The sequence below is a fragment of the Natator depressus genome, chromosome 1, assembly GCF_965152275.1.
Source record: "Natator depressus isolate rNatDep1 chromosome 1, rNatDep2.hap1, whole genome shotgun sequence".
Lineage (NCBI taxonomy): Eukaryota > Metazoa > Chordata > Testudines > Cheloniidae > Natator > Natator depressus.
Window position 1 is genome coordinate 182,032,338 of NC_134234.1, and position 27,458 is coordinate 182,059,795.

The following is a 27,458-nucleotide window of genomic DNA, read 5'->3' on the forward strand; positions in this document are numbered from 1 at the left end:
GAAAACATGGGGCCAAACCATGCATCTGCAATGTGCAAGTGTACATACTACACACACACACGCCTGACATTTGGGGTGAATTTTCTTTGACCATTTATTTTGTAAAAATCTAATAAAAGCTTTTATTCCCACAATGGCTGTCCTGATGGTGGGGTCTTACATGTAAGTTATCTAGTAATGGATGTTATAATCTTTTGTGATGTCACTTAGGAGGGATATTAGTTGTGAATTCCATCAGTTTTGGAAAAAATTAATTGTTGCTGTTGCTAGTGGCGTTGGGGAGGTTTCTGTACACACTGAACCTTAGCACTGGCTTGTTGAGCTAAAAACAAAAAGTAGCTGAAAACTGCTGACCCTGCTCTAGTCCCACTCCCCTCTTCACTGTTTCGCCTTCCCCCTCCCACAACCCAGCCCTGCCCAATTTATTTTCACTGCAATCAGAGCAAAGAGTATGGCTGTAAGTATTAAACTGTGCACTTAATTACAATGGAAATGTCAGTGAAAATGGTCCTTTGGCAAAGCAAAAACCAGTATTTCTTGCTTTGGGCTTGATATTGCTATGTGCCCCATATGTCATCAATCATTTGTCTACAATGCTCCTTCACTGTTTAAAACAATCTCTCAAATTATTGAATTAATTCAAAGCTCAGTTGCTTTTATCATTAGTCAAACAAAATGGGTGAGGTAATATCTTTTATTGGTAGAGGCACCCTGCTGCAGCTTAGTGGAGAACTTCTGTCCCACCACAAAGTTTAATATAAACTGTTAAAAGGCATCACCTTAGCCTTACAAAGGGAAATATTAGGAGCCAAAAATACTTATGACCTGCAAAAGGGGGGGCTGGTGAGAGATGCAGCCAGCAGAAGTCAAATGCATATGGCTACCTAAAGACAGCAGCTGCTTGTCCCTCAGGTTTAAAGGATCAGGTATCAGAAGAGCATTTTCGGAAGGATGCCTGGAAGTGGGTGAAACCAGACAAGAGTGATCAGTAACCCCTAGAGATAGGAAGGTGGTGGTGGGTGTTTCAACCCTCAGGGCCAGGGATCTAGGTGTAGGACATCTTATGGCTGTCAGTCTGGTGGTCTGAAGTATTGTTTTGGTGTTTCTGTAACCCAGATGTTTTCGGACAAGCGGCTTGCTGTAGTTAACTGTTCACTCTTCCGTTATGTGAGAATGGCACAGGTTTCATTTGTTTTTCCATGTTTCTTAAAGTGTCCTTTACCCATAAACACTCTGGGAGGACAAGAGCATCAGCGTAGTGACTGACTGCTGATGCATTCACTGTAACTACTGTAGCATGCAAAAAAGAACAGGCAGCAGCAGAGTGCAGCAGCTACGGTAAAATCAGAATACTATCACAACCAAACAAACGTGAACAGTTACATTTGGTATTAGAGGTTATTTGAACAATGCTTTATTTTTGGCAAAGAGTAGGGTTAGTTTTTCATAATCCTTTTTAAACAGGCAAATAATTTAGAAAATAAATAAACTCTAAAACTGTCATCTTGCAAGTTTGACTACATATGCCTAATACACCACAAGAAACTTCAAACAAAGCAACAAAAGTAACCAAGGAATAAAATTACAAGTCATCACCTTCATTTCTCTACTCTTTCCAATGTTTTTACAACAGGCATTTCTGCTAGTACAGCATCTGTGGTTGGTGGTGAAGGCTGAGACTTAATCCCAGAAAGTGCACTCTTGCTTTGTAAAGTGGTGACTGATCTGTGTTAGTGTTGTGACAGTCTGGGGGTTAGAATAGTTCAAGTCCTGTATAAAACATGCATTAGCAAGGGGGAGAGGGATATTCTCTCCCTCCCCCGACCCCCCCCCCTTCAGTTTTAATTTAGAATCCTCTCCTAAAGAGAAAAAGAAAAGCAATAATGCAGTTCATTCATGAGGATATATTTTCTTAATACAGGAGACTATATTCCTTAGTTTAACATGCCTAGGGCCCCTTCCTGTCTGTGCTTATGTATTATTTAAAGCACACCAACATAGATATGTTCTATGTGATACACATCTTTCCTTAATGACCTCAAATATTATAACCTCTTTCTGGATCTATTATCTAGTCGTTTTCTAAATCACCATCATGCCTGCTTCACACAACTAATTTTTTATTTACCATTACCACTAATGTGCATTCCTGTAATTTTAGTCCTGGGAAAAAGCTTGAAATATGTACACATTAATTAGTATCGTAACAAATAATGGGAGCAATGTTGCTGCAGTGATCACTGGACTACCCATCCCTTGAGTGATGAAGTCACATTATTCCAACTCCCCATAATCCCTGGTTTCCTGGGAGTGGAGCTATGAAATCATTTTGTCATCTCTGTAGGACAGGAGAAGAGAGGACTAGAAATAATGATTTCTGCCTGTTCTTTTCTAAACCTCATCCTTCCCAGGGGAAAATGAGTTTATACTTGAGTTTTGATTTAACTAGGTTTAAAGCATTTAGAAAGTCTTGCTGACTTTCTGTAGCCTTTGGCGATCAGTGTAAAGGGAATGCTATTTCTGCTCAGCACCTGTCTAAATGGATTGGCTATGTACTGAGAAATGTTACACATTAGCAAAGGTGTCAGTATCTCAAGGGTCTTAAAGCTCATTGTACCAGGGCTAAGGCAGCAGCCAGAATGCCTCTGTAATGTTTCCATCCTAGAAATCTGCCAAGCTGCTACATTTGATGCTCTCTTTGGGAGGGCAGTTATTCAGTCTTTGCTTAATAGAACTTAGCCCACCTTCATGGGATTGTATTACCAGTAGACTCCACAAGAGGGAAGATGTAGAGGCCGCTTTAAAGAAGAAAGGCTGTTTGCATTAAGTAGTTTTTTAAGACGGGTAACTGTCTCAGTTACCTGGTCACCTTCCTCAGACTTCAGTGATGCTGAAGTTTAGCAGGAGGACGAGCCACTGATCTCACAGCCTCATCCCTCGGCTCTAAATGTTTGGTGCTGTGAAGGGGCACTTCTGTGGTCCCAACAGCTGTAGCTTTTCTAGGTTTGTGAAGCTCATTGCTGTTGGGTGAGTGAGGGGCATATCACACAAGTTCTTTCACATGCTACAGTTCCAATAAGTAACTTCTTTGTATTTAACACAAAAGATTTCATTCCAGATCTTTTGGGTAAAGTTCACATTAACTAGTGAGTGTATTGTGGATGCAAGAAAGGCATGGTATATGTTAAAAATTTCACAGTAAGTACTATTCAATCAACTAATGCAGATTGAATAGTTGACAGCTAAGCAACAGTCTCCCCTACACAAATACATATAGTAACAATGTTTCCAATCTTTTACATTAAAATCGAGCCCACAGAAGATATGTTACAGTTAAAATTAACTTAGAGGAAACAAATGTTTCTGTTCAAACCGACAATACTTTTAAAAAAAAAAATATCTTAAAGGCCCAGAAATCCTCAACTATGCACGAGAAACTTTACCGGCACTCATGATGCTCCTTCATAATGGAACTAAAGGTGTTCTGGTGTAAACTTGTCTTCACTCTCTTTTCCCTTTGTCTTCGGTTGCAAAACCAAACTCTCACAACTTCCTTCTCGAGGTTAAGCCCCTCAGCCATCCTCATAATCTCTTGAGAAGAAGGCTTACTTTGTTCCCCAAAGTTTCTCTCTAGAGCTTCTTTAGCAGAAATGCTGGAAGAAGGGATAAATAAAAATGCCACTGTTAGTGACTTTGGACAGACTCATGTCATGGCTGCTATTTTAGGCTAAGCTGCAATGATATGAACATTAAAAATATTGCACTAAAAAAGGCAAGAAACTGCTTTGCTTTCCCTCTCAGTAAAAACACTGAGTTTAAAGGGCATTATGGTTCCATGCTGCCATGGGCTGCAAAAATCTGATAGTATCTTTATCTTCAATCCACACTGAAAATAATAAGGACTTTATTATAATTTTAGGGGTAATGTAGTTCATGCAAGTTATGTAGCACATGGCAACCCAAGAATCATCACATGCTCCCCAAAAGTCAGTTTTAGCCTATTTGCATTGCAGTAGAACCCAAAGACGTGCTGCGGTTCAGCTGGTACAGGCAGCATAAAAGTTAAGAGCTATTTTCCTCCCATATTCAGACACCGAGGCTGAATATAGGTGAATTTTTTTGTGCTGTTTATTCTCCAAAAAATAAGTGCCTGAAATGTGCTTGTACAAAAGCAATTAGGATGAAAAGCTTGATCTTGTCACACCTAGTTTTAGCATTAGCGGTATCATTCCTTTTTGTCCACAAGAGGTCACTGTACACTTTATTCTAGATATGAAGCATGTTTATTTCTGCTAGTGAGGTTCAAGACACTGCAGTAGAAATTCTAGTACGGATGAACAACTTTGCATGTAACTTTAGATTGCCCTTAGTGTAATTTCATTAGTAATGCATTTTCTTTTTTTATGGTGGGTTATTGATGCTAGCTAGCTGAAAGCTGATATTCCATAGATGCACAGCTGTAGTAATAAGTATTTAAATAAAGTTTTCACTGGGTCAAACAGCTGAAAATAAAATATAATTTCTCACATCCATATTATGGATAGTTTGATCAGGTCCTACAAAGCTCCTGCACTGGAGTAGGCTAACTCACTCACTGTTTTTCATCTCCAGATTCTAGTTTATCCTCAAGAAAGCTACCGAACGCTTCAATGGGAGTGAAGTGCAGAGGTACTACTAAGGTACTACTCTCTTCTAGCTCATTCTTAAGGAGGTTCCCAAGCTGGGGTCCCAGGCTCCGCAAGGGATCAGTGAACATTTTCTTTCTTACAGAGTGCATCCCCCTTTCCTTGCACTGTGTGTGCATGTATACAAAACTGATCATTTATAGTGTGTAAGGAACCAGTTAGTTTTATTGGCTTGCAAATTAAAGGTGTTTCATGGATGCCATGCATAGCACTGGATGCCAGCATAACATACCAGGAGTGTAATAGTAGAATTGGAGATGATATGTCTCCTGTGAAGAGGTGTCTCTCATTGGGACTATTCCCCAATTAGAAAAAGGGTCTTTGACTCCAAACACCACTGATCTCTGAAGATGATTCCAGATGGCCACTCTCCCCATAACATAGAAATCTAGAGTCATGCTGGTTTTAACAAAAATTTGTGCAGGCCCCATTGCACAGATCAGCAGCAGTGCTGTGAAGACTGACTGCTCTTTGCAATGACACTGGGATTGTATACATGCTAATACAGGCATTGGGACAGATCTGTGCACAGGAGCCATTCCTCGGTGTTATCCAGGTCATCATAGTTTGGAACGACCTAGCCGGGGGGGTGGGAGGGACCCAGCACAGTTCTCATCATGTTTAGCCAATAATTGGATCAAAATACATATTTTTATTGATGTCTCATTATCCCATCTGGTTTTGCTTATTTATGTATGTAAATACTTTTGTTAATGACCTATATTAACAACAAGAGGGCCCATGCCTGCTCTGCTTCCAAAGGCAGAGGGGGCTGAACTCCATAGATGTGGGCCACCAAAGGTGCAAAAACAGAGAGTCAGCTCCAAGGGACATTGTCCCCACATTCTACCCTAAACCACACACCTCATACAGCGAACACGTGCTACATTCCCTCGACATCCGCCAAGCGCTGGCCTTTTATCTGCACCGCACTTGCACCTTCCGCGCTTCATCCTGCCTCTTCCTCACCATTACAGAACGCTGCTGGGGCCGCACCCTCTCTTCACAACGCCCCTCCCTCTGTATTAAGGACTGCTACGCTCTCTCTTATGTCCCCCCCCCCCCCAACCTCCCATCAGGGGTCATAGCCCACTCCATGCGTGCTTAAACTGTCATGTCGGCCTTCCATACAGAATTTGCATGGCAGGACATTTGTTGGGAGGCCACTTGGTCCTCTGTCCACACTTACTGCCCACTATGCCCTTGCACCTGCTGCAGTGACAGATGTGGTAGTCGACCAAGCTGTCCTTCAGCCTGTAACTTCGGGTGAGCCCTCATGCCCGCCTCTGCACTGAGCACAGCTTGCTACTCTCCCATGTTTGGAATCCACATATGGACCATCACTCAAAGAAAAGGTTATTTACTGTAACTAGAGGTTCTTTAAGATATGTGGTCCCCATCTGGATTCCAGTAGCTGCCCTCCGCTCCAGGCTCTGTTGCTTACTGGTGTGAGGGAACTGGAGCAGTGTCAATCCACACAGCCTCTTAAAGCCTCGGACGTGCCACGCAGTTAATGCAGAAAGCACGTGCGGGTCAACGGACACAACTCTGAACAGTTCTGGTGCACGACAGGCATGCGCACCCACATTTAGAATCCAGAGAGGGACCACACATCTCAAAGAACCTCCAGTTACAGTAAATCCTCTTCTGCCAACAGGAGCTCTAGTCAAACCCTTCCTCTCATTCACAGCCTCTCAGCCCAAGAAGCCATGGAATGCGCTTCAAAACTCTATGACAAACACCTGTTGGAATATGATCTACAGTCTAAAAACATTTTCAGTGATTAGTGTATACAGAAATTCTATAATGTATTATTTCAGTATTATGTTCAATGCGTGTGTGTGTGTGTGTATTTATATACATACACAAAAAATTCTGTTGAATTCTGTGGAAATTTTGTTTAGTGAAGTGACATTTTTGATGCCTTTTGAATGCTAAAATAGCAACATCCAGCAACTTTTCAGGGTTTCTCTGACAACTTCCTGCTATGTGGAGTTGGCAGCTCTGCACTCCCCTTCCCTCTTTCCTTACAGCCTGTGAAAGACCCTCTGTAGAAGTTCCACAGGATCCAGATCCCTGGCCAACGGAGGGGTAGATGCTCTTTGCAGCAAGCTTTCCCCCCAAGCCACCAGGACTAATCACCACAAGTTATAGCAGAAGTAATGCAATTTCTCCTGTATCTTCAAACCTCCCACAAAGGAAGTTCAGAGGCTGTATAAGGAGCCAGTGGGGTACAGAAGTTTATTACTGAGTTGAATGTCATAAAGGATGGGATTACCAGGGGTCATAAATGGGTATGTTTTTTTACAAACAAAAAGTGTGTGAGGGGGAGGTTTGTTGAAAAAATTAAAAGGCTGAAGGTTTTGGTGCAGCTCCTTAGTTGGTTGATAAATGGGGTGAAAATTTTCACAAAAAATTTGTCCCTGTTTTTCAAAATTGGATTTATTTTTCAACCAGCTCTAGATAGGGCTTCTAAGGAAAAGTATTACTTAGATTTCAAACCTAAGAAGGATCTGAGAAAAAAAAAAAAAGGACTTCTAATACATAATTTGCTGAAGTATTGTATTACCTTATGGTGGTTCTGCGCTTTCTTTTCCGCTCATTCACGCCAACTTTTTCATTGTATAAAGCTATATTAAAAAAGGGGGAGTTACCTTCCAAGATTAAAACAAGCACAATAATTTCTAGAAACCATTGATACCAGTCACGTTTTAATACCATGAACACATGCCAGATATGGTTGCTGAATGATCTGCTTGAAACATTTCTCTGTGGAAAGAACAAGGAGTACTTGTAGCACCTTAGAGAATAACAACTTTATTTGAGCATAAGCTTTCGTGGTCTAAAGCCCACTTCATCAGATACATGCAGTGGAAAATACAGTAGGAAGATTGTGTGTGTGTATATATATATATATATATATATATACATACATACACACACACTCAAACACACACACAGAGAACACGAAAAAGTGGGGGTTGCCATACCAACTGTTAAGGAGAACAATCGATTAAGGTGGGCTGTTATCAGCAGGAGAAAAAAAAAACTTTTGTAGTGCTAATCAGATAACACTGATGACATCATCATCATCTGGACCCATGGAAAAGAAGTCCTTGAGGAATTCCATCGTGATTTCAACAATTTCCATCCCACCATCAACCTCAGCCTGGACCAGTCCACACAAGAGATCCACTTCCTGGACACAACAGTGCTAATAAGCGATGGTCACATAAACACCACCCTATACCGGAAACCTATTGACCGCCATACTTACCTACATGCGTCCAGCTTTCATCCAGACCATACCACACGACCCATTGTCTACAGCAAAGCTCTAAGATACAACCACATTTGCTCCAATCCCTCACACAGAGACAAACACCTACAAGATCTCTATCAAGCGTTCTTACAACTACAATACCCACCTGCGGAAGTGAAGAAACAGATTGACAGAGCCAGAAGAGTACCCAGAAGTTACCTACGACAGGACAGGCCCAACAAAGAAAGTAACAGAACATCACTAGCCATCACCTTCAGCCCCCAACTAAAACCTTTCCAACGCATCATCAAAGATCTACAACCTATCCTGAAGGACGACTCATCACTCTCACAGATCTTGGGAGACAGGCCAGTCCTTGCTTACAGACAGCCCCCCAACCTGAAGCAAATACTCACCAGCAACCACACACCACACAACAAAAACACTAACCCAGGAACCTATCCTTGCAACAAAGCCTGTTGCCAACTCTGTCCACATATCTATTCAAGGGACACCATCATAGGACATAATCACATCAGCCTAATCACACTATCAGAGGCTCGTTCACCTGCACATCTACCAATGTGATATATGCCATCATGTGCCAGCAATGCCCCTCTGCCATGTACATTGGCCAAACCGGACAGTCTCTACGCAAAAGAATAAATGGACACAAATCAAACGTCAAGAATTATAACATTCAAAAACCAGTCGGAGAACACTTCAACCTCCCTGGACACTCAATTACAGACCTAAAAGTCGCAATTATTCAACAAAAAAACTTCAAAAACAGACTCCAACGAGAAACAGCAGAACTGGAATTAATCTGCAAACTGGACACCATTAAATTAGGCTTGAATAAAGACTAGGAGTAGATGAGTCATTACACTAACTAAAAAGTATTTCCCCATGCTAATTTCCCCCCTACTGTTACTCACACCTTCTTGTCAACTGTTTGAAATGGGCCATCCTGATTATCTCTACTAAAGTTTTTTCTTCTTCTTCTTCTCCTGCTGATAATAACGAGACCAATCGATTAAGGTGGGCTAAGAGTTGGTATGGCAACCCCCATTTTTTCATGTTCTCTGTGTATATCTTCCTACTGTATTTTCTGCTGCATGCATCTGATGAAGTGGGCTTTAGCCCACGAAAGCTTAATGCTCAAATAAATTTGTTATTCTCTAAGGTGCCACTAGTACTCCTTGTTCTTTCTGCTGATACAGACTAGCACAGCTATCACTCTGAAACATTTCTCTTTGGGACATCTGGTGGCTGAATGTTGTAATTGCACTCTTCAGGAATAAGTAAAGGTTTATGTTGTGAACAGCGCTGAAGGAACCTATCTACATTGGTTCAAAGCAGATTCATTTTTTGAGTGTGTCAGAATCAGTCTGTACATAAAAATATTTCTGGTCCAACCCCAGGTACTGTTTCTTGTTGCAAACTCATAGACATGGTTTGGATTTGATCAGAGATTGTTGTTTTGATTTGGGTTTTTTTGCAGTTTTGTGCCAGTGGGTTTAATGGTCATAGTGGGACATGTTGACATAATTTGTTCCAAGAGATGCAGTTCATTTTCAAAATGCACTGGAGAAACACCGAGTCTGTTGGCCTGGATATCCACATACAGGGCAAAAGAATTTGTACCCATTATGAGCATGTTCCACGCAGCCCTTGCTGGCTCATGAATGCAGGCTGAGCTCACACAAGGACTGATTTTGGGTGCATCTGAGACTGCATCATTGGCTTCCTCAACCATGGGATGCTGTTCCAGGAAGGAGGATTACTGGGAAGAGATGGGGTCCACCTGACCAAGAAGGGTCAGAGGATCTTCGTGTACTGATTCACCAACCGAGAGAGGGCTTTAAACTAGATTCAAAGGGGCAGTTGACAAATCCCCACAGTTAAACAGGAAAAAGGCAGATGTTGTGCAGGACATGGGAAATTACCGTAGGGTCAAAGGAGCAACGAGAGGGAAATTAATGGGGGAATTTGCTCAACGTATTAGATGCCTATACACAAATGGAAGGAGCATGGGGAACAAACAGGAACAACTGAAAGGATTAGTACATAAGCCAAATGATGACAATTGGTATCACAGAGACTGATAGGCTAAATCTCATGACTGGAATATTCGTTATAGAGGGGTATAGCTTGTTCAGGGAGGACAGTTTGCGAAAAAGGAGGTGGTGTGGCATTGTACACCAAAAATATATACACATTTATCTGAGGTTCAGAAGTAGATGAGAGGCAGACCATTTGAAAGTCTCTGGGAAAGAAATGGGGAATAAAATAAGGGTGACATGATGATATGGAGTCTATTATAGACCATCAAATCAAGAAGAGGAGGTGAAGGATGCTTTTCTAGAACAAACAGGCAAAAGGGGCAGCTGCCCCGGGGCCCAGCGATTTAAAAAGGACCCGCAGCCCCAGGCGGCACGGGCTGGGCAGCGCTGAAGGGCTGGCTGGGGGAGGCTGCCCCCTAGCCCCGCCCCTTCCGCCCGAGGCTCCGCCCTGTTAGTTGTGGTTGGGAGGAGGAAAAAGCAGGAGTGCACCGAACAGATAAAAATGTAGGGGTTAAATAGCAATGGTAAAAACTACTATAACAATGGAAGTATCTTCTTACTTACACATCATTTCTCTTCCCTTAATGATCAGTAAAGTCATTTTGACAGTGATAGAACATACATGATCTGATTTAATCCAATCTAGTGTGTACTAGGTCCTCTGTCGGTGGCACTCCAGCACATATTGCATGCCTCCGAAAGGGCAACCTTTGATTGTGAGATTAGAAAGGATCAGCCATTTGGGGGCCCGGATGAGAAATTCTGTCAAAGCTGAGTTGGATCTTCAATAGGAAGGAGTCAGCTATACTGTATATGAAAGAATCACATGCTCACCTGTTTTGGTCTTCAGAGGAATCATACAGGGGAGAGAGGCTTTGGATCTGGATCTGCTTTCTTTTAACGCCCCGGCATACCATCTGCTGACGTACAGAACCTTAGCTACATGGTAGCTCAGATTGTTGCTTAAGGCCAAGGAACATACACTGCCAGGAGCTTTTCTCTCTCCTCATCCTGAGCCAGTTATTTGCTGGGCAGGTCTTCCAATGTAATTTACAACAGCTAACCTATTCTAAATCTTGTCCTAAGTCATGCCTCTGCCACAGAATCCCAGGGGCTCGTCCAGCAGCTGGGGTTTTCAGGGCATAGGGAAGATGGCAAAGAGCAGATGTTAAAACTCCCATGGTATCCCCCCCCTTCTACTTTTATAGGGGGCATGGTGTTGGCTAGTCACATTCCTTTTCCCATTGCCACATCCCTTACACCTGTAATAGGGAGCAAGTTGGTGTAGGAGTTTCAACACCAGCGCTCTGCCATTGGAAGATCTTCTTGTACCAGTGATTCTTCCACAGCCAGCTATGCTGTCTTTCGGACTAGAATTCAATGGCAGTGCATCAAAAACCAGCTGCCCTGTACCTCAAGAGCTGGGCTAGTTTGCATGAATGGGCTTGAGGGAAATGAGGGACATATAAGAGAGCCACATCTCTCTAATTTGTGCCTGCCACATGTTTCTGGCAGGTTTGCTTCCCTCTACCCATGACACAGGCATCAGTCCTACTGAATTTAATGCATGTACTGATCCTACAGTATTTATATTCAACTTCCCCACCTGAATAAACAAAAAGCTGGACCAGTGGAAGTTATACACTACTAACCATCTTATACATTAAAGAGCTTCTTGGAGGGGTAAGACTAAATTCTAGAGGCGTTATAAATATCTACCTCCTATTTGTTCTGCTTCTTCCAGCCACTTGGATAATATCAATTTCAGTTTGCAGGCATTCTTGAAGCTTAGCTGCAAATTTTCAAATCGGCAAATGGTTGTTTGACTGAACTCAGAGCCATGCACAGCAGCCAGGGCTTCTCCAACATTTGTTTGTGTGTAGCCTGTCAAAAAGCAATAAAGAAAAAAAAAACTTGAGTAACCTAACCTGGTTTATTTACAGAAAGATACATTCCACCTTGGTCACTGCCCCCCAAAACACACTTTTTGGTAAGTTGCCTTAAGTGTTTTCTTTGATTGTTTTCGATCTGACATCAGTCTTACTCTGGTGTATCTCTCTTGTCTTCAGTGGAGATTACAAGTGTAAAACAGGTGAGATGAGCATCCGTCCCCATGTCTATCATGAGACACATGCAATTTGACCAGTATGATAATGTAGGCAGGAAGCAACAGCAAATAATCATGCAGTAATTCTGCACACAGAATTAAAAGTTTATTTTAACATTAGGGGTCTGATTTAAACCCAGAAAAGAAGAACAATTCAGGGTTCAGACTTTAAAATCTAAGAATATACTCTGATTTTTACTCACACCATTGTAACTGCTGTGACTGCTGCTTCTCACAGTAATCATTATCCTCCTGTTTAATCTCATTTACCCTCAGTTTGTTGTGTCCACCTGCTGATTCTCCTCATATACTTGGATTGTAAGCTCTATGGGGGAGGGTCTGTCTTTTCATTATGTATCTGTCCAGTGCCTAGCACAATGGGGCCCTGAGCCTTGAGCAGAGGCTCTAGGCACTACCATTATGCAAAGAAGAATGTAAACAACAAAATAAAACACAATTTCCAATCTCATTTCCAGGGTTGGGCCTCTCTCTCACAGGCCTGGGCCACACCTGAAAAATTAGATCGACCCAGCTACATTGCTCAGGGCTTGAGAAAAATGTCATTCAGTGAGCACCATAGTTAGGTCGGCCTAATCCTCACTGTAGACACAGCTAAGTCTTCTTCTATCTCCTCCCCATAATGGGCATAATCCTCAAGGTGCTGAGTGTCTTCCCCTCCTATTGACGTTAGTAGGTAGTGAGGATCCTAAGCACCTCACAGTATCAAACCCTCTGTTATTAATGTTAACATTTTGCCCTAGCAGGGCACTGTCCACTTGAATTTAGGCTGTTGGTACATCCCGTTTTTATTAATGGCATTAAGACCAATTCTGCAGTCTCTGTTCAGCCACATCTGTTTAAGTCAATAGGCGTTTTGAGTGTGCAGGAATTCAGGATCAAGCCACTGTAAATAATTACTACTGAAGTATTCATGGGCATAGGTAATCTTGCCCTTTCTATGACTGACAGTTAAATAGTCATGATATACAGCAAAACAGCACAGGTTGTAAACACTGTTTCAGACAGCATACCCTTGCTCTAGCTCTCATTTCTGTATGGAAAATGGATAGTAATATCCCTGTAGCTTTAGAGATAATACAGATGACTGTTACAGCCATATAAATTACATGCTTTTACAGAGCTGTGTTTTACAGTGGAGTCGTGCCATATTCTGTAATGATACAATCTATTGTTATAGGAGAAAATTAAAAATGACCACTCGTAATTCACAATGTGAATTTAGTATCCATGAAGGGGCTGGATTTGCAGTGTTTGACACATACAACTTCGTTTTTTTCAGTGCAGCACAGACAGGACCAAGCTTCCTCACACTGCCCCACCAGTGTGCTTCCATCTTGTCATGGAGGGAAATCTCTAGGGGTGATAGGGATAATCCAGCACCAGTGCCTATTTAATCTTTGTACGGTGCTGAGGCTGCCAGTGAGTGTGATATGGACATCTATCCACCAGAAATCAAGCTGAGATCATCCACACATTTCACATCATCCCCAAGTAGTTCTCAGATGGTAACAAACTGGTCACCACAATACTCAGCAGTGGTTAAAATGAACCTAAAACTGGAGGGGGAGCGCCTCAGTTTTGGTTGTTGTATGTTGTACATTGAGATCATTTAGTGAAAAGAAATCGCATCATCATGCGTGAAGGGACATGGCCCGGCGACAAGGGAATACGTGAATCTGAGAGAAGTCTAGGTTCCCAAAGAGCCAAACAGAAGTGCATATATGTGTGAGAGATAGGGCATGGACTTGTGGCCAATGGAAGCTGCAGGAGTGGTGCCTGCAGGCAAGAGCAGTGCGCAGAGCCACCGGGCGTACTTCTGCCTAGGAGCTGGACCTGCTGGCTGTTTCTGAGGCATGCATAGCACGGAGTCAGGACAGACAGGAAGCCTGCCTTAGCCGCCCCCCCTTCCCCCACTGCGCCGGTGACCAGGAGCCACCTGAGGTAAGCCCACACCCCAGCCCTGAGCCCCCACAAAACTTGGGGTACAATTTTAAAGAAAGGGTTGAAGACTAGAGCTGGTTGGAAATTTTCCATCTAAAATGAAAACGGCTTTTTGACTAAATAGAAATTTATTGCTACAACAGCTGCTTTCTTTTTTAAAACATGGGTTTTATGAAAAAAAATTAAACGTATGTTTTGCTGTTTTGGGCAACCAAAAACTTGGTGAAAATGAATAAAATTTCACTTTCATCAATTTTTCACAGGATAAAAATCATTTCCTGTCCAACTCCATTGAAATCATTTTAAAATGTGTCATTTTGTGTCTAAATCATACTTAAATCAGCCTTACAACTTGTACAACTGCCTTGGTGAATAATTTTTGACAGGCAAAGTATCCTTAGGTTTTTCACTATCATAGTAACAAGTAGATTTTGTACCCGGTTTGGCAAATTTCCATGACAATCCTGAAAGGCTGAATTAAATGCAACTTTACAGTATGATTTATGTGATTGATCACACTTTCCCCTAGAATACAGCTAGTCCAGGTACCAATAATCTGCTCTCAGAGGCAGACAGAAGTAGTAGATAGAGCAGAAAGTTTTAAAATCACTTACTGTTCTTGCAAAAAGTTGCAAAAAGCTTGAGGCAATTAATTCTAAACAAGTCTTCTAGGTATGGAGAAAGCTTGGTAAACGTGAGGCAGGTTTTAAATTATAAAGCATATCAGATGGACTAGAATATAAAACATACAGAAATAATTGAGCTTTCATTTGGATTTTCAGGCTAGTACAAAGCACATACCTAGCTTAATTCTCCTCAGTTTGAACTCATTGGCAAACTTTTCCAGTTCCCTGATTTCAGGGGAATCCATGTCTAATGGCTCTTCAACAGACTTGCTTTTTCTGCGGAATTCCTGCTTGAAGTCAGTGGCTGTGGGATCATCTCCAAGGATAGACTGGTGCATGGGAGTGAAGCCAGGCCCCAGAGCACAGGAACTGGCACTCAGAGCATGTTCAGGGAATTTATAAAGGCATGGGGTCAGGCCACCTGCATGAAGCCAAAAAGCACAATTTGATGTAATCATTCTCCAGCATTGCATAATAAACCTTTGTGTCAACTATCAACTGTTAAGCTTTGTAATATTACATACTAGAGAGAGGAAGGATTGTCCAGTGGTTAAGGCATCAGCCTGGCACTTAGGAGACCAGGGCTCAATTCCCTGAACTGTCACACTTTGCCTCAGTTCCTTATCTGTGAAATGTGAATAATAGTACTACATGCTATGAAGTGTTCAAATACTATGAGAATGAGGGCCATACAAGTACCTTAGATAGACTTATATTGGGACAGGTCCTCAACTGGTGTAAATTTGCATTGCTTTCATTGAAGTAAATGGACCTATGTCAGTTTACACTAGCTGAGGATCTGGCCCATAGTCTTTTTGTTTGTTTTCTGGTACCAACAATACTACTTTATAAACTACATGTGATATGCAGATTCGGTACTATATACAACCAATTTCAATGGAAATTTCCTTGAGTAAAGAGTACAGGATGAAGCCCAATGAGTGATAAGATCGTCACATTATAATTTTAGAGAGGAAAGTAATTGCACAAGGATGAACTACTTTATGCTAAATTTTATTCACTATTGGACGATACAGCACCATTTAATCAAGAGCAGGTGCCCTTTGTGCTGGGCACTGAACAAACAGAGGGACTCCCTGAGCTGCACAGACAAAATTTGATATCTTCCATTGTTGCTTGCATTGTGGTTGTAGCAATGTCACTCTCAGAATTTTAGAGAGACCAGGTAGGTGAGGTAATATCTTTTACTGAGCAACAAAAGTGAGTCCGATAAAAGATATCGCCCACCTTGTCTCTCTGAAGTGACAAGGCAGACAAACCATGGGAGGGAGAAAAGAAAAATTCTTACCCCCATTTTAGAGCTGGGGAATCAAGAGAGTAATTGACTTGCCCAGTCATGCAGTCTGTAGCCTAGTCTGGAAGTGAACCCACATCGCCAGCCCAGCATCTAAACCACAAGACCATCCTTCCTTTCTCTTCCTTCTCTTTTGTTCTTCTTGTCTTGTTCACTGCTTAGATTACATCCTCCAGAGAGCTGGGAATACAATGGAGGTTCTAACCCTATTGATATATAAAGTCACATGCAGTATGACTGTGAAAAAGGAGAGGGAGTTGTTAAATGTCAGAAGGGCAAAAGTCTAAACAAGAGAAGGCCTTGCCTTGCAGAGTGCTGACTCCATTCACCACGTTGGGATGGGGCATGCTGCAGGTCTGTAAAATGCGACTCTGGGAGAGACTTGCTGATAACATCTCTGGGGTTGCAGGCTTGATGCCTAAAAGGAAGTGGGAAAAAAGGAGAGACTGCAGTAACATGGAATTCTTTTGGTGTAGAAATAGGTTGATATTTTTGAATAGAAATCCTCCTCATCTAATGATTCTTCTTCTGTAGACTTCCCATAGAGATCTAAACAAGAACTTCTGTACCAGAGACACAAGAAGAGACACAGAAGCAGGAGCCTTTGGCCATGTGAAGAAAGAGTCTTACTTGCTGTCCCAGAAAAGTCTGCATGAGGAAACATTCACCTGTGCTGATTCATTTTTACATTTTCCCTCCTTCTCAATTGAAATAAAATGCTGTGTTTGATTTTGGATTAGTTTTGAGCCATAGTTATTTCCTGGCAAGTCTCTTCCCCTGGCATTACTACATTATTTTCCTGGTTGACACTTGACTTGAACACCTTTATACTGAACAATTTCTCTTCTCTCTTCAGTGTGGTATCTAGAGAACTGCATTGGGTGCTAAGACATCTTTACAAGTTACGTCATAAAGTCTATGGATCCTCTATGTGAAAACAGTTCATATTGCTCCATGAGATTTGGAAAAGCATAAACTGAATTAAGTGATTTCTCTTTGGCCTTCACATACATTTCCTTTCACTCTGAAGGACTGACATTCCTACATGTCAGCTACAGTATTTCTGTGAAAAGAAACCACCCCTGATGTGTTTACTCTGGTTGAAAACAAGTTGTTATTACTCAACATAAGTTCCTATTTCAAAGCTTGCCAGGCTATTATTAATCATAAAGCCTGCAACAGTCTCTGCAAGACTAATGCTTCTTATACCAACTAAACCATGTCAGGCCCCGGACATTTCCCTTGATGTTTTATAACAAGGTATAGTGGTGTCCCAGATACACTAGCCACACTATCACATAACAGTGTGATTTTAATTGTGAGTATAAGGAACAATCCTGATCGCCCATAGCTACCAGCTGTTAAGGTGTGACCTCACACTTTTTGTTTGTATCAGGAGTGACTGGGAAGGAAGAACAACATGGGGGAGGAGGGAATCCAGAAAATGCACTTTTCATTTTTTCTTCCCTACCTGCTCCAAGTCAGCTTCAGGGAAAGGAGTGGGGACTCTGGGATTGAGAAACAGAATGTTCACAAGCCAAAATCTGAGTCACAATGAACGGAATGTTTGATACCTTGTCACAAGTTTTATGAGTACCAAAAATAGCACTACATTTATTTTAGTTTCTTTAATTGATCTCGCCCTGGGTGGATTATTCTGAAGCAGCTACGTCCTGTGCTGAATTTACCTCCCTGAATTCAATACAAATTCCATAATCAGTCATAATTTTTATTATTTGTACTGCATAGGGCCCCTGAGGCCCCAAGTGAGATTGGGGCCATATACAGAAATGGCAGAAAGAGCCCCAAAGAGCTTCCAATCTAAGTGCACAAGACAGACAATGGGTGAGAGAAAGGAAGCATTATCCCAGTGTCACAGACAGGGAAGTGAGGCAGAGAAAGTAAGTGATTTGCTCAGGATCCCCAGATAGAGGCTGAGAGAGAGCATGAAACTGAACCCAGTTCTCCTGAGTCCCAGTCCAGTGCCTTAACCATAAGGCCATCCTTCCTCTCATTAACCTCCATTCCCTCAACCCCTCTGAAGGAAAATCCCCTCAAACAATCATGCCAATAACTAACCTGTTAGAGTGAATATCTCTTACCTGCCATCACCCCATAGGTAGACTGTTGGTTTCCATAATGACAGGAAGGGACTGAATAATGAAGACCTGTAGATGCGTTTCCCAAAGTCGCCATGGAGAAGTGCACGTGGGAACATTTAGGAGTATGGACCAAAGACAAAACAGACGGGACTGGTAAGAAAATGTATGAGGATTCAAGATACATCCTTTCAGTCCAGAGGTAGAGAATATCTTTGTACGTTGTTTCTGTCTGCATGCTAACTATTCTACACTGCTTTTTAACTCTCAAGGTAATTCTGTAGGAAACAGCCTATAGTAGGTGCTCATGCCTCATCAGAAAACTGGCTAGCTCGCTTTTAGCCAAGAGCAATGATTTATCTTGCCCGGTTTTTAAATTTATTATCTCAAGGGTAATAATTTAGGTATCCTGACAAGCTCTCCTCTTTACATGTGTATGAAGATCAGGCCCCCAGTACTGTTCCATCTATTTTTACTTTAATCTTTTCTAAGTTCTTGAAAAGTCCATCAGCCCCTAAAATGAAAACCCTAAAAGAAGCATATATAACCAAGAGGACAATTTTCTATGTAGAGTAAAGCCTACATTTGCGAATGCAGTAATTTGGGGCACTCACCTGGAGACACCTTAAAAGGGTCTGATTTTCAGAAGTGCTGAGCACCCACCCTCTGAAAACCAGGGCCATTTAAGGTGTCTCCAGATGGTCCTTCAAAAGTAGAGACATTCAAAACTTTGAAAATTTAGGCAACATTTTGCAATAGCAGTAGCAACAGACCCACATGCACTTTGTCTCCATAGTTTGTACAGGTGTCCGGCAGGCAGCAGGATGGCTGGCAGAAGTTTGAAGAAGAGAACAAGGAAATAGATTCCATTGTTTGCTTGGCTACACTATTATGTATCAGGCATCTCCGGAAACCAGGTAAGGGTTTAAAAAGCAGCATGACCCACAATAATAAAATTATTAGCTGTGTAGGGCAGCATTTTACACTAACAAAATATTCTGTAAAGTTTTCTGTATCCCCAAATGTTGAGCTATTCCTGGTCAATTCTGTGAATAAAAATATTAATAATTTTAGCTGACTCTAATGAAGAGATTGAAGGTTCATATCTCTGCTCTGTAATGTCTAGCATCAGCATCCCCAAAATCTATTATGCATTTCTGTATGCATGCAAAGCAGGAAGTCTGGTTTTTGAAGATTTTGTATATTAAAGATGCGTGGAGATGTGCTAAATCCCACAGAATGAGAATATATTGTCTCCCTCTAATGGCTGATCCATGAAAGAAGTTTATGAGTCTGTTGTTGCTTCCAAATAATGGATTTAGCCCTCTCCCTCAAACAATAAAGAAGCCATGCTTTTGACCCTTTCAGAAATTCACCTTGCTTCCAAATGACCCCAACAACACTGAATCCCACATCAGGGCTCGTTCAGGAACTTAGGACAACTCAAACTGGGTATTCCTAACTGTAATTTCAATATTGGTTAGTGGGATGGCAATTCAGTGGACTAAGTTAACTGAGTTTGTGGGAGTTGTTCATGTCTTCTTGGACCTGTGTCCACATCACAGAAAACCTAGTCACAAATAGGCTCCCGTGTTGGCAGCCGCAGCAGAGAGACCAAGGAAAGGTAGATATGAGAACTGCACGACTTGGTTACTATTCATGGCTAATCCTTCTACATCAAAGCTGAAGCATGTTGTTAGAACAGTCTGGAGAAATTTGCATTTCTTTCACCCTTGCTCTGGGACTAAAAGGAAAAACAGATACAAACAAGTGGATATTTTTAAAGTCCTGGATTGTATATGAATTGTCGCTAAGACTACAGAACTATGTTGGTGTCTTTGATTCTTTTGAGCTGTATAAATGCACAGAAGGATTTCTGCAGTATGGGAAAAATGTTAACGTAATGATCTGTGGCATTTTAAGAGTTTACAACGTTGCTGTTATCGTGGTCATCAAAGTTCAGATATTTAGAACTACACTTTTATAGTTTACATTCACGTTTTGCACTAGTATAACAATATTAGTTGTGGGAGGAGGCGGCCTGATTTTCACCACCAATATAGTTATACCAGTACAGCGGCTACTGTTGACACAGTTATACTGGTATAGGGGACCTTAGCTAGGTATTGCTTATTCTCCTTTCCGTACTATACTGGTAAAGCACATTCATACCAGCATATCTGCATCCACACTAGGGACTGTACTGCTTTAAACTACACAGTATAGATAAAGCTGTACAACATTTGTGCTTAGACAAAAAGTCTTTAACTAAGACTTATTTTGAATACTTGTTTACTGTTGAATTTTGCCAATCTGCAATTTGCTAATCCACACATCCCATGATTTTCAGACATAAAAGACTGACATTTCCAACTTCCTGGCAATATTTTAATAGCAGATGCAGGAGTGAAGTCTTACATTGCTAAGATATTTTTTTAAATAAAATCTACTCCAGAACATATCTTTAATAATATATATAGCATACAGATAACATATACTTGTCTAAAGTTTATGATGAGGTATCTTTGCTTTTGTGTGTGTGTGTTCACTTACTTGCCAGTTAGCAAAATTAATTCATATGCAACGGCGCTACAAGGCCCAGACGCATTGTGAGGGATTTTGTCATTTTAAAAAAAAGAATTAAATAATGATTGTGTAAAAATCCTTACACATTTCTTTCTTTGCACAAGTTCTTTACACTGACTCACCATAGCACTGTGTATTACAGTTCTTGTCATCTGTATTAAAAACTTAGAACCTTTCCCCTAATACAAATAAATGTTCTCTCTATTACTGCTTTCTTTGTGTTGTAGCTGTGTTGGGTCCAGGATATTAGAGAAACCAGGTGGGTGAGGTAATATCTTTTATTGGACCAACCTGTGTTGGTGAAAGAGACAAGCTTTCAAGTTACAAAGAGTTCTTCTTCATTTCCCCCTTTCCCAGACCTGAAGAGCTCTGTGTAGCTCAAAAGCTTGTCTTTTTCACCAAAAGAAGTTGGTCCACTAAAAGAGATTTCCTCACCCACTTTTTCTTTCTTCTAGGACTGTACACTGGCATTCTTAGGTAATAATACAATAAAATAGAATGTGATTCTGCATTTCTTATTAGGCAAAATTTCCATTGACTTCAGTGGGATTTGTGCTTTATGAAGGACTGCAAAACTGGGCCTATGATTATTAAACACCACAGCATAGACTTAGTAAAAGGATGTGGTGATATTTTCAGCCAACATGTGTTCATTTAATTCTTTACTTTGGAGCATGTGGGAAATGAAACAATTCAGAAAGTGCTACCATAAAATGGATATAGAAATTTGTCCTCTTTTCCCTAATTTAAGTTCTCTTATGTTTTTCTAACAAGCACTATGAAACATTTTGAACCCCCTATTTAATACATGCAATCATATTGTCATCAATACTCTCAATTTTCTGTGTAGTGTACTGTACTTAAGTGGTTCATTTTCCTTCCAATTGAAAGATGTTACTTCCAGTATGCTTAACAAGAGATCATCGTTTTATTGAAGACATCTAGTAAAATTCTCCCCTCCATGCAACTCAATTTGAGTCAGTGGGTTAGCTGAAATTAATATTCAGTTCTCTCTATTTCTGAAAGTTTATTTTCATTCATTCAAAAAACCAGAAATGCCAATGAGATAAAACTCCAGTTCTGTACATTTTCAGGTAGCAAGCACATTTTCTGTGGAAACATTTTGATTTTTGTTCAGTTTTAACATATAGTTGAAGTTAAACATACTAAAATTCCTAGTCAGATAAAGGTACCAAATTCCAAAATACAGAAGGATGGGTCTGATGCACTTAAGTAACTTTGAGGCTTTTGAAAATCTCACCCAAATCCCAGTGTCTTTACTCAGCATTTATTAAAATGTTAATTTTCCCATTAATGGGTATTTTTCCCAGCTAATGTCATCAGCATCTGCCTCATTTTAAGTATATCACCCATTTTAAATCATACATTTATATATTTATAAACTGCAGTTTCATAGGCAAAATATAATTTGGTTTATTTCAGGAGACGTTTGTCACTGAAGACTATTTTGTGTTACAAAAGTTTGATAGTATTTGTAGCCAGTACCTCACTGTGCTGGTCAAATACCTCAACCTAATCCCATAACAAATTTAGAGATAGCTACAAACTTGGCTAAAATGCAGACATTTTAGTCGCTCTAGATGTATTCATTTTTACATAGCCTTGTGAAAACTTTCCTGCTTTAAGGTAGTCCCCAGTCACTGCAGAGCTGATATGAAATAGCTCTGCCTGTGTTTCCCTATCTCTGTGTTAAGTTTGGCAACATTTACAGAAAGAGGGAAAAGCATTTAAAAAGAAAGTTAGCAAGAGTGTAATTGTTCTAGTAAAAAAGTACCTGTAGACACGACATTGGTAGCATGGTTGGAGACGGGCAAGCATTCTGCAGCGCTATGATGCATTATCAGAGGCAGAGCGGGAGAAGAGTCAGAATTCAAGGGGACGAAGGTGTCAGCTGAAGTAAATGCTTGGCAACTCATTCCCACAAAAGGAGAAAAGACAAAGAAACACCTTCCCCTATTTTCTAACAAAATATATCCTTATTGATTAACAGCAGTCAAACTCTATTCCAGTTCTCTTAACTTGCATATATACATAAACAAGGGCTCCAGAGCACAGGGAGGTCGTGTGCAGGTATTTATACCACTAGGAAATCCCTTTATCCATGTTAATGTTCTTTTCCCAGCAGTATTGCTATATCAGCCTAGAGCCTCCTTCCTTCCCACCCAAACATAATAGATGCCCAATTAATGCGGGGAGAAGAGGGAAACCAGAGACTTGATTTGACAGATACTTTAAATCAGGCCTTTTGTGAAAGAACAGTAATCAGGGGAAAAAAAGGTGTCTCCAAAGTTTGTAGAGGTAAGGCAGGTATGGTTAATACTGAATAGCTTTCCATAGCTAACACCTGCTCCAAAAACCTCACCCAGGAATTGTTTTGATGGCTACTTGGCAGAGAAATCAAATGAAAGTCTATGAAAGAATGTATAGAGAAATTAATCTAAATTAATCTAATGCCAAGAACTTGCACGAATGTCAGTTGACTTGTCACATTTGCCTAATTCAGTGCTATACATGATAGAATGAATATATCTAGAGGCTCTGAACTTTACATAAGTAAGCATAAACTGCTAAATGTTTATCTAAGCTAATTTATGTCTGTTATTGAAAAGCTGTGTACATAATATTTTAAGATTCTGAAAGAAAACAACAAATACTAGAAATTTAAGCGCTCATACATTTATTATTATTATTGTTATTATTTATTTGTACTATCATAGCGCCTATAAGCCCTAGTTAAGGACATGGACCCCATTGTGCTAGGCTCTGTACAAACACAGAACATAAAGATGACCCTTGCCCCAACAATTGCCTTTGCAATCTAAGGGCATGACTACACTTGCAGATGTAGACCGCTTTGAGTTAAACCAGCCTTTGTAGAGTGCAGTAGGGAAAGCACTGCAATCTGTCCACACTGATAGCTACAAGCGCACTGGTGTAGCCACATTATCAGCTCTTGCAATGGCCACAGAGAGCAGTGCATTGTGGTAGCTATCCCAGCATGCAAGTGGCTGCAATGTGCTTTTCAAATGCGGGGGTGGAGTGTGACAGGGAGTTGTGTGTATGTGGGGGGAGAGAGAGTGGGTTTTGGGGGGGGCTGACAGCATGTCAGCATGCTGTCTTGTAAGTTCAGACAGCAGCAGATGCCCCCCCCCGCCTCTCTCTCACACACAGCATTTCACAGTAATGGTTGCTTTGTCTTGGAGCAGATAAGCAGCCGGCTGTCAGAAACAGAGCTTTCAAAGGGCATATCCACATTCCTGCAGCAATTCCAAAACAATGAGAAGGGTGGCCACTTGACTTAAGGGGATTATGAGACTTTTCGGAGGTTGATCAGAGCGCAGTAATGCAACACCTCGTTCACACTGATGCCGGGGCGTTTCAGCCAAGACACAGCAAGCGTTAATCTTCTTGCCGAGGTGGAGTACCAGGAGCGCTCTAGCCCTGGAGTCAGAGCGCTCTACGTGCCTTGCCAGTGCGGATGGGTAGTGAGCTAGCTCGCAAGTGTGGCCGAGCCCTAAGTGTTTCATTAGCATGAAACTGGGATGGCCACATTACTCAGGAGTAGTAAATCCTCCAGGGATTCTGCAGACCATCCCAGAAAAAGTGTGGAGAAAATCCTTATACCATACCACACAATCCAATATTCTGTAAATACCACATTTTTATAGACAACACACTGAAGTCAATGCAGCGTGCCCTAATCCAATAGTACAGGGCTCGGAGATGCATGAAAATGTCTTTAAAATAATCATTTAAAGTAGCTTTGTGGCATCTTAAAATGCCTTGTCTTTAAAGACTGTACTCTTAAGCTCCTCTAGGGCTAGAATAAGCAAGTGTTGGGTCCCACTGGGAAGCTAGTAATCACCTCTATATTTCTGAAGAGATGATATCTAACTCTGACGTTAGGAAGTTTTTACTTTTTTAAAACACATGGATAATCTTTGTTTGCTGAACTTAAAAAAAATTAGATATGGGTGGGTCAGATCTTTCTTTTTGGATCTTTCATATTGTTTTTATGTGTGTTATGTCCATTTGCCAGGATATATTTGTAAGATTGATATTAAGCCAAATAGCCAATCTCCTGAATACTTGATATCACCCCTAAAAGTGCCTCTTTCGGGGAGGAGTACTAGTGGCACCTTAGAGACTAACCAATTTATTTGAGCATAAGCTCACGAAAGCTTATGCTCAAATAAATTGGTTAGTCTCTAAGGTGCCACTAGTACTCCTTTTCTTTTTGCGAATACAGACTAACACGGCTGCTCCTCTGAAATCTTTCAGGGGAGTAGCTGTAGTGATGCCATTAAGAATTAGAGTATGTACCAGTTCAGAGGAAGGCCATGTGGACCAAAACCCCAAAGTTTTCCAAACAATTTTATGTCTGGAGGTATCCATAGTTCACATTTTTTGTCTTCAGTGCTAAAGCATTTCAAAAGGATTATAGCATAAAGAATTATTACTAATGGGATTCAGCTAAGGTACAGAGCCATGCTCATAACTTCTTAAGCATAAATCTAAGCTTAAGCATTACAGCAAATAGTAAAATTTTAAGGACAAGTGTTGCAGAACGGTAGGACACATTGAAATTAAATGTACTGCCATCTAAGTTTATTCATTCTGGACTTGGTCCAATTTACAATTAGTCAGCGGAGAATCGCCCATTGTCTGAAAAGTGATGGATCAGGAATTTATGCGTTTTATTTCACTGCTTTTTTTAAAAAAAGAAATTTCCATGATCCACATAGACACAGGATCAGAGCATGGTGTGGTAGGAAGCTGAGACAGAAGCTAATTTACATCCCATGGACATGGCCTTAATGCTTAAAGTGGTGTTAACTGCATCAGGGGCATCTGTCATATGAAAAGTAGTTTTGACTGACTTTTTACTGCTCAGCAGTGGATGTGTAATATCCTGGCTCATCAAAACTGTTACCACTGGAGTTAATGAGGCTCTAAAACAATGTATTGAATAATGGAGAATTTATAAAATATACTTTGATTTTGTAATCATCTAGCCGCAATTCTGCTGCTTCTGTTCTCACTGACAGAAGCATTCATTTCAATATTTTATTCACTAAGCAGAAATTCGTTCCATGAACAGAAAAGCCTGAATGTTTGGGCTCTGTAGAGATGGAGTGCAAAGAGATGGGGGAGGTCAAATCCACTTCTCCTGACCCAAGTCTTCAATGGCTGTGACTATAGCACATGGGCTGGAACAGCAACCACAACCACTCTATTCCAGTGGCCCTTCATCTGGCCCATAGAATCATAGATATATAGGACTGGAAGGGATGTCAGCAGGTCATTTAGTCCAGTCCCCTGCACTGAGGTAGGAGTAAGTATTATCTAGACCATCCGTGACAGATGTTTGTCTAACCTGGTCTTAAAAACCTCCAATGGCAGAGATTCCACAACCTCCTTCAGTAATTTGTTCCAGTGCTTAACTATCCTGACAGTTAGGAAGTTTTTCCTAATGTCTAACCTGCAATTTAAGACCATTACTTCTTGTCTTGTCTCAGGGGATAAGAAGAACAATTTATCACCCTCCTCTTTATAACCACATGCCTGAAGACTATTATCTCCACCCCCCACCCCACAGTCTTTTCTTCTCCAGACTAAACAAACCCAGTGCTTTCAATCTTTCCTCATATGACATGTTTTCTTGATCTTTAATAATTTTTGTTGCTCTGCTCTGGACTTTCTTCAATTTGTCCACATCTTTCTCCAAGTGTAGTGCTCAGAACTGGACTCCCGTTGAGGTCTATTAAGTCTTGAATTACTTCTCATGTCTTGCTTACAACACTCCTGCTAATACTTCTGAGAATGATCACTTTTTTTGCAACAATATTACATTGTTGACTCATATTTAGTTTGTGATCCACTATGATCCCCAGATCCTTTTCTGCACTACCCCTTCCTAGGCAATCATTTCCTATTTTGTATTTGTGCAACTGATTATTCCTTCTTCAGTGTAGTATTTTGCATTTCTTCTTATTAAATTTCATCCTGTTTATTTCAGGCCATTTCTCAGTTCGTCAAGATCATTTTGAACTTAATCCTGTCCTCCAAAGTTCTTGCAATCTCTCCCAGCTTGGTATTGTTCACAAACTTAATAAGTGTACTCTCCCTGACATTATCCAAATCATTTATGAAGATAGTGAATACAACCAGACCTGTGACAGATACCTGAAGGACCTCTCTAGATATACCCTTTCAGTTCAATTAAGAACCACTGATAACTACTCTCTCAGTAGGGTTTTCCAACCAGTTATGCACCCACCTTATAGTAGGTTCATTTAAACTATGTTTTCCTAGTTGCCTTATAAGAAGGTCATGTGAGACAGTATCAAAAGCCTTACTATAGTTGAGATATATCACATCTACTGTTTTTCCCCTACCACAAGATTGATTAATCTGTCAAAGGAAGATACTAGATTGGTCTGATATGGTTTGTTCTTGACACATCCACACTGACTGTTAATCACCTTATTATCTTCTAAGTGTTTACAAACTGATTCTTTATTTGCTTCATTATCTTTCCAGATACTGAAGTTAAGATGACTGGTCTATAATTCCCCGAGTTATTCGTATTCCCCTTTTTATAGATAGGTACTATATTTGCCTTTTTCTAATCCTCTGGGATCTCTCCTGTCCTCCACAAGTTCTCAAAGTTAATTGCTAATGGCTCAGGGATCATTTCAGCCAAATCCTTAAATATTCTAGGATGAA

The 27,458-nt window shown here is 40.8% G+C and overlaps 1 protein-coding gene across 4 annotated transcripts in view; it reads right to left on the minus strand.

Moving 5' to 3' along the window:
- Positions 1–1,512: 1,512 nt before the first annotated feature.
- Positions 1,513–27,458, minus strand: part of POU1F1 (POU class 1 homeobox 1) — a 152,548-nt gene continuing 126,602 nt past the window's right edge. For 2 of the 4 annotated variants that reach the window (XM_074971761.1, XM_074971757.1), the window contains 6 exons: positions 18,126–18,191; positions 16,328–16,441; positions 14,884–15,129; positions 11,733–11,897; positions 7,255–7,315; positions 1,513–3,653 (listed from right to left, as the gene is read on the minus strand). In XM_074971761.1, the coding sequence (XP_074827862.1) occupies positions 3,440–3,653; positions 7,255–7,315; positions 11,733–11,897; positions 14,884–15,129; positions 16,328–16,441; positions 18,126–18,132 (807 nt within the window). In that variant the 5' untranslated portion in view covers positions 18,133–18,191 and the 3' untranslated portion in view covers positions 1,513–3,439. Of the gene's footprint in view, positions 3,654–7,254; positions 7,316–11,732; positions 11,898–14,883; positions 15,130–16,327; positions 16,442–18,125; positions 18,276–22,503; positions 22,646–27,458 lie in introns of those variants that run through there. The other 2 variants (XM_074971751.1, XM_074971745.1) reach the window with 2 other exon arrangements.